Source organism: Bactrocera tryoni, chromosome 1 (assembly GCF_016617805.1).
Source record: "Bactrocera tryoni isolate S06 chromosome 1, CSIRO_BtryS06_freeze2, whole genome shotgun sequence".
NCBI classification, from domain to species: domain Eukaryota; kingdom Metazoa; phylum Arthropoda; class Insecta; order Diptera; family Tephritidae; genus Bactrocera; species Bactrocera tryoni.
This window is the reverse complement of record NC_052499.1, coordinates 38,754,291-38,762,767: the sequence shown is the minus strand read 5'-3', so window position 1 is coordinate 38,762,767 and position 8,477 is coordinate 38,754,291. Positions and strand designations below refer to the sequence as shown.

Here is an 8,477-nt window from a genome sequence, read left to right as displayed (position 1 = left end):
AGTTCGCTCATTCAGTTCGCGATGCTCAGCGTGTTGAGATACTAGCAAATTAGCGCGGTTTCGGAAACGGAGATGTTGATCTTTCAATAGCCAATAGGGTGACGCAAAATACAAGTACGACCAGTATAAAAATACTTAGTGAGAATATTATTATTTTTAATGTATGGTGATTAGAAATTAATTTGCATTTATTTACGAAAGGCAGCAAAAGTTCAAAATATTTAATATAAAACAATACTAATATAATAAATAAATAAATAAATGTTAACAGAACATAAGTGAGACCATGACAAATAAACACGCGTGAGAAAAAGTGGAAACGAAACCGAATCTAAACAAATACTTAAGCTATAGTGAACTTCCTAATAAATCTCGCATACAGAAGCTCATATTGTGAAATGTTACACACTGTTTTGCGGTGTTCTGCTTTTGTTCTCTTCTTATTGCATTTATGGCGCCTGCCAATTACTGCCAATGCTCAGGAAATACCTTCGATTGCCTGTCCCAACTACTTCCAGTACCTCAACTATGGTAACGGATACATCGGACGCATTACACTGCCCTTATCGATGAGCAGCACTCGACTGGATGTGCGCTTCTCGCAGAGATATCCGGTACAATCGGTAAGTTCAGTATAATCAAAAATATCAATGCAAACTAAAGCAGCTTAAGTAAAAGTCAATGAGGACAAGTGTAGAACTATTTTAATAACTGGTTCGAGACCCGACGCTATTTTCTACTTTCGAAGGTCAAAAAATACGAAAATGATTTTTTTCCTGACGACACAGTTAAAATTTATTTATCCAACCAATGGCACATTGAAGTATGACATTCGAAAAATGTCATCAATTTTTTACAAAGAAAAACTACGGCAATGGCGGCAATTGTCCGGACGGATCTCGAAAAAAAAGTTGAACTGCGGTGCCCCTCATAACTCGTTGCTGGATCATTTGAAATCAAAAAATGAAAGTTCATTCGTTAGATAATAGTTTTCCCCAGGTAACGCTCTAAGGGTTTTTTTGAAATTCCAATTTTTGAATTTTTTCGAAGACTTTGAAGTGAAAAACACAATTTTTTGGGAAAAAATCGGCTAATTTGTTATTGCGAAATCAAAATTATGAACAAAAAAAACAAAACAAACTCTCCAGCGTTACCTCGTAAAATATGTACAGAAATAGTGTTTAAATTTCAAAAGGATCGGTGCAGTAGTTTTGAAGTTATGAGGAGCACCGACTTTGAAAACGTGAGTTGTGGGAAAAACGCTTTAAAGCTTCACAGACGCTTACAATCAAATCGGAGGGCGGAGACTTACAAGTGTATATCTCCGTCAATTTTGATTTAATTGCTCTTAAATTTTCACAGAATAATCTTAAGATATTGTACATTAATATAAAAAAAAATGCAACAAAAAACAAAAATACCTTACCCCCTCCTTAACTAGGAAACTTGTTAAAGTGGTCTACCATAGTGTATTGAAAATGTTTGTTGTGATATATTCTCATAAAATTTGTATGTGGACAACAATAGTTGAGGGAAATTCGGTTTAATACTTTGCAGCTCTCTCCATTAAGATAGTTTGACAGGACCAGCTTTACTTAAGCTTCGTTTCGTAAAATGAATTTAGAATTATGTTTTTTTTTCGATTGAATTTATTTCCTATAAAATGGTTCAATTAACAAACTAGAAAAAACGTTAACTTCGCTTGCACCGGAGCTATAATACCCTTCATAAATACAAAAGTTTTCTAACAAGAACTTTGATTGGTCAGTTTGTGTGGCAACTATATGCTATAGTGACTTGTTCATTGTTTTCGTAGACTTTAGGCAATAACCTATGCTGAATTTGGTGAAGATATCTCGTCAAATAGAAAAGCTTCTTTAAAAGCACTTTACTCTGATCGTCCAGTTTATATGGCAACTATATGCTATATGGTGAGAAAAGAACAGTTGAAAAATGTCACTAGTTCGTATATGGTATATACAGTAGGACTGACGGACATGGCTAAATCGCTTAACTCATCAATTTCATTTATATACATATACTATATGTATATATACTGTAGGGTCTCTGACGTTTCTTATTGTATGTTAGAAATATCGTGGCAGACTTAAAATACCTGTACAGGGTATAAACAAATTCCGCATAAGTTTTTTAACGAAGTATCAGCGGCAAACGGAATTTTTGGCACTTCAAATAGTTGGCAATTTGTGAAACCCGGCAACAACTACACTTTAAACAGCGAATATCGCTCGATATGGCTTTCATTGTAGGTTGGTTCATTGTTGTATTCATAACTCAGCAAATAGACTTTGTCTGATTATCGATGGGTACATTTTCTTGTTATTATTGTATTTGTTGTAGCAAAGATTAAAACTTATGCAATACGATACTATTCGTCACAGTAAACACGATTAATGAAATTATAAAAATGTTGATGAGAGGCGTGATTATTTGAGATGTGCGTCTTAGATAAAAATAAATGCTTAACGTGTGTGTATTTGGCAGTACTTGCACTCTCATTGGGACAAAAAAGCACCCGGAAATCGTAATTAAATTCCCCGTTTAAGTGATGTTTCAACAAAATGTATATTGCTATGCTGGTAGGACTCAATATGCCAAAAAACTATGAGTTGCGATTTTTACAATGGATAAAAGTATTGAACACAGAATTTTTCTCAAATTTTGTTATAACCAGATTATGCTTAACAAAGGCACAAGACGGTCGAGAGATCGTTGAAGACATGCGAATTATTTTGAGCATGTAACTCGTTTTTGCTCGACTCGTCCCGATTAAGAGAATATTTTTTTTCAAAACTAATACTGAAAAAATCGTTGGCATAAGTGTGCTACATCTGGTGGGGATTATAGGAAGGCTACAAAATAAATATTAATGAAGAATTAAATAATTTGCGTTTTAATTACAATTACCGGTTACTTTTCTGTCACAATGTATACCTTATTGTTATTATTCATGAAAATCTCGGCGTCACTTCGCCGTCTTCATGAAACCGTTTAGCTCGGTCCAACTGGTTTTACCAAATATTGCGGAATTACTAATACACTCGTCGCATGCCTACATACATATGTTCATCTGAAGAAAATAGAAGATTTTGAGCGACAAGCATCTAAAATATAATAATAATTCTAAATTGAAATCATCGCTGAAATCGTGTTTATGCTTTTATTTACCGGTTTCGAATCATTGATCAAAAAGTGGAAATTTCTGAACGTTCATTTGTTCTTTAATCAAAAAGATCTGACGTTAGCAAATATCCCTGAGAATATACAAGTATTTGGGTTGATTGGAAATAGCTGTTCATGGCTTTCCAAGCCCGTGCCGGTTGCAAATATTATATAATATATATTTTTCAATACTTCAATGGCTCACAATAAATGCAAAAGCTGTAAGCACCCAATTATCGTTTTCGGACCTAACGAATACGGATCTACAGATAAAACGAACAGAAAAAACTACAAACCGGACCAGCAAAATAAATGATGTTAATATTGATTTTCTATGATACAGGTACATATAATTTACATTTCTAAGTAAATGTTCTCATAGAGAAAGCAAACAAAGCTGTTTTATTACATCTTTATTATATATGAAAGCTTTTATTGTATTCATACCCCCACTACCACGACCAATGTGTTTTACAGCTTGACAAACAGTGAGAGTGCTGTCCGATATGTCTTAGTTAAGTACTTAAAAAAGTAAAAGTAAAGTGTTGAGAAAATTGTGATTTATTTCCTACCCTAGCCTCCTTTAAGCGTGATACACTTGATCAAGCAGTGCTTCAACTTCTTAAATTGTCTAAAAACTACATTTTTCGGAAGTCTGCGAATCAATTTCTTGTAAGAAGATTTGTCGCAATTCGACACAAGACTAATAGTAGCTGTAAGTCTGAAAATACTATTCCTGGAAATATCAAATAAGTCTGTGGTTCTAGTCTTCTTATTCTTGGGCCATATCTGCCTTTTTATCTGGCAGTTGGTTATTGAATTCCATCTGCATACCGCAGATAACAAACGCTGTCTTTTGAGAAGCGTTGCCTTAACCATTTTTAAATTACTTAATTGAATAAGAAAAAGTGAAAATTGTATCTTCATTTGAACCATTCACAATGATCCAAAATATGCAAAACAGCACTTGGTAGCATTGCAGATAGGAGCTATGACACTTTAATGAGATACCCGCATACTCTCTTGTACGCACTTAACCCGATCACTCAGTTGTTTCTTTTAATTTTCTGATAAGGGGTCAGAAACGAGCGGAAAAATGGCGAATCGAAGGTAGCAAAGGTCTCCGGCGTGTTTTTGAATATTTTTGTCGAGCAATGCTAAAATACAAATATTTTGTCGTTCGTTGTTTTAACGGTTAGTTTTCCTAACTACTGTTACTTTTTGTTACGTTGGCTCTGTTATTCGTGATGGATACACTGTCATTATTTATATTCATATGTGCAAAGGTGTAGCCCCAGCATGATTTCTTGTGATTCAGCATGTGCATCGCTCTTTTAGACTCAGTTAAGGCAATTAGATAATCACTAAGTACACACTGATAGAGTGCGTTCAAAAAGTAACGTTTTCGATTTCCAAAGTGCAGATAGCGCCTATTGAGACAAATGTTGTTATTGCAGTAAATATATTATTTTGTTATAGCTGGCGTTAATCAATACTGGCTCCAATCTCCCGCGATGTCTCTTATCGCCTGACATCTTTGAATTCCAAAGAAAATGACATCCAGGTATGTTAGCCAAATGAAATCTTTGGTTTATGTCAAACATTTTCTGGAGTATCAAGACCACCTTCATTAAAGTCGAAAAATATTGATGAATTGGCGTTGCTATTGGTCAATTAGTGAGCTAGGGCGGCACCCACTTTGAACAAAGCTTTCTCATACCCAAATATTCGCGAATAATATGATGTGCATATATCTTGAGAATGCCAGCTTTCACATACAACTTCACTTTGCAGTCATCCAAAATTCTTTTCTGGACTTTTTTGGTGTTTTTGTCGGTAACAATCTTTTTTGGGCGTCCACTGCGTTCACTATCTTCAGTGCTCATTTCGCCTCGTTAAAACTTAAACCAATCTCTTGATGGTTGATTTTCCTGAGACAGTGTTCGAAATTCGTCATCAAGCCAAGTTCTTGCTTGATCTGTATTTTTCCTTTCAAAAAGCAATATTTTAGCAACACACAAAATTCCATTTTTTATTATTTTTTCATAATAACTAATATTATTCACGAACTATTGATCCAGCAGCTCTCCAATTTATACACGCGTCTTTTGAAAGTTATAACTAAGCAAAAATCAAATGGATTTATTTATTGATCCATTGGATAATATCGCCATCTACTTGTATATGTCTGGCTGGGACCGATAAAGCGGTTAAGTGTGTTAGCTATGAAAAATCAGCTGTCTTCATCAAACGAAACTACTTAGTAGACGATCTAATAATTCATTATTATTTTTTTCTATTTCATGGACTTTTTTTATAATTTTCGAAAAGTTGTATAATTCGACAATATTTTTTAAGAAACAAGGTTGGTTCTACACTCACTTGATCCGAAAAGTCCAGAACAAGTAATTGTACCACTGGTACAGAGAATAGGTACTCACACCTGCTCCGAATATAAATTATTTGAATGTACAAATTTGTTAACCACTGATAAATGTAGTAAACTTAAGTGGAGAAAACTTGCCGCCGATTGTTCCTCAAACTTAAGTTTTATATTAACTGCAAATAATAGAGCTTGCGATATTCCTACTGACCATATTTGTATTCACTATTATTTAGTAATCACTCTTTTACTTATTTCAGAATTACTACGGCCGTTTATCGCTCTTTGAAAGTCAGCAGACAACATTGAATAACTTGGCGCGTGGTCTTCCCATTTCTTATCGTGTGGATTTCCCATTTACTAATGTGGTGCCAAAGTTGACGCGTATCACCGTCAATGGCGTCACCGTTTGCGCGGCATCTGAGTGTGAGTAATTGTTTAAAATACACAATAGCCCGAACAATTTTATTGTTATTGTTCCATTTTGTAGATCCCCCTCCAAGCACTGCTTTGGATCTTCAGCATACATTGCAAACAGCAACTGTGCGCGGCACGAGTCCGCTCAATAGTAATTTTGACCCCGGTTTTCGCACCGATGCAAATTCAATACCCACTCAGATTGTTAATCGCTTTCCACAGCAAACACAGCAAATTATTGGTCAGCAGCCTCAAGTTACAAGGGAAAGACCTGCGCCTAATAACCCATTCTTACAGCCAAGTACAAGGCGAACTCCAGCTCCTGCGGATAATACGTGTGGTGTAGAAGGTATATCTGCGACGCCGTTCATTCACGGTGGTATACAGATTTCGCGTGGACAATTCCCCTGGTTGACCGCTATCTATCAGAAGCTGTCATCATCTGGCTTGAGATTCTTGTGCGGCGGCTCGTTGGTCTCTGCAAACACAGTCATCACCGCGGGACATTGCTTCAAGCTAAAATCTCTCAGCGCCTCTCAGATCGTCGTCTATTTAGGCCGTCACAACTTGGACAATTATGGTGAGGCCGGCGCTGTCTCGAGGGATATACGCAATTTGATCATTCATCCCGACTATAATGGAAATTCGCTGCCAGATGCAGATATCGCAATATTACACATGCAGTCAAGTGTTGCGTAAGTTAATTTTGGCAACCCATTTAGTGGTTTTTGGTGATGTAAATAAAATTTTCTTTGTAGATTTAGTCAATTTATTCGGCCCATTTGCTTATGGAGCGAGGCGGCGGACACTTCATTTGTTGTTGGTCAAACAGCATACGTTGCCGGCTGGGGTGCGGATGAGAGAGGTCATGAAGTGAGCGCGTTACCAAAAATGGTTGACACGTCGATCGTCAGCGACAACGATTGTCTGCGTTCTTCGGAGGTCTTCACTAGAATAACAACGCCACGCACCATTTGCGCTGGTAATCGTGATGGTACCGGTCCTTGTATGGGTGATTCCGGGGGCGGCTTGATGCTAAATCGTAATGGTGCTTGGATGTTACGTGGCATCGTATCGGCCGGTCTTACTACACAGGGTCAATGCGATCTCAGCCAATATGTAATATACTGTGATCTGGCGAAACATTTTTCGTGGGTGCGAAGTAATATTTTGTGACAACGGGTTTTTGTCCGCCATACGCATGCACAACTGTGTCATAGACTGCGAAAACTTGAGAATTGAGATTATAATAATTATACCATTACCAGCTTAAGGTTTACAAGAAAAGTTTTTGAGTGGCGTCTAAGTGCGGAAGAGTGCCTTCGAAGCCCCTCCAATTTCTGCAGGGATAACATTTAATTTCTACTTTCAGCTTTACTATAACACTCAGGTATACAAAAAAAGTCAAAATATAGTACTTGATATAGTACTTCAGTCAAAAGTTTACAAAATTTAAAATAAACGAATTTCATATAAAGACTAATATCATACACCACTTCTGAATATTTATACATAAATTGGTAATTTTAGGGAACTCTCGGAAGAGACCACCAAGCCCGGAATAGTTCTTTTTTAAAATATTATGCTGTGATGCGTGCGTTTAAAAGTTTTGAAGACACCAGCGGGCATGGTGTTAACTCCGCCTCGAATTTGTCTAAATAAGCTCTTAGCTGGATCACTGGATCAACGTAAAAGTGTTGCCGAAAATGTTTTTGTGGTCGGCAGTTCAAACTAAGGACAAGAGGAGTTGATCTGCCTTTGAGTTTAAAGCGCTCTTATAATTGGTGTCTACGCTGGAATTAATCCGTGGTGTCGACAAGACCAGCAATGCTGCCTGATTGCTTTCTGTATACTCCTATAGTTGTTTAAACTTAGTACTTCCACTAAGAAGATGCCAGCTGACTTTGGAGAGGGAGATGTCAAAAACATTGGAGTTCTTATCCGCCCCTTCACCGCAGTCCACTTTGGACATTTTGATATAGATATAGGTTATGGCATTATCCCTCACTAATCTAGTTTTCCGTTCACGATTAGAGGGCAACCTCACTTGAAAGTGACTATTTAAATCTAGTCTTGGAAATATTTAGTCTGATGATCTTAAGGTTAGCTGGTTCATAATGGCGCTAAGCTCATAATCTTTCATTTCTCACCCCCTAATTTCTTTATTCTTTTAGCAGAACTTGCTGCTACTTTCGTAGTAAAGACGTCTATGGGCAGCTGATGCAACAGCCCAAACAATAAATGAGTTTTGCGAGTATTTTTTGGTTCCAATTCGTCAGGCCTAGGTCGAGTTCGAGGCCGACCTAAAACCTCTGCCGTGCTGTGAATTCGGAACCAGACCGCAGTGCAATTCCACACTGAACTGAATTTTCAATGCTATCTGCTTTTGTGTTTAAGCCACAGCCACTACGAATTTCCCCAAAGGTTCAAACCCAATGTGCAGATTGAAGCGAAACTCCAAGAGTCTGACCTTGTAGCTTTTGCTACAACCAGT

General features: G+C 37.0%; 1 protein-coding gene across 1 annotated transcript; it reads left to right on the top strand.

The window, feature by feature from the left end:
- The first annotated feature begins 206 nt into the window (after positions 1–206).
- Positions 207–7,465, top strand: LOC120766754 (serine protease gd). Its single transcript, XM_040092427.1, has 4 exons — positions 207–623; positions 5,827–5,992; positions 6,057–6,678; positions 6,742–7,465. Exons 1-4 carry the CDS (start codon positions 399–401, stop codon positions 7,157–7,159), a joined length of 1,431 nt encoding a protein of 476 aa, XP_039948361.1. The 5' UTR covers positions 207–398; the 3' UTR covers positions 7,160–7,465.
- Positions 7,466–8,477: the final 1,012 nt, after the last annotated feature.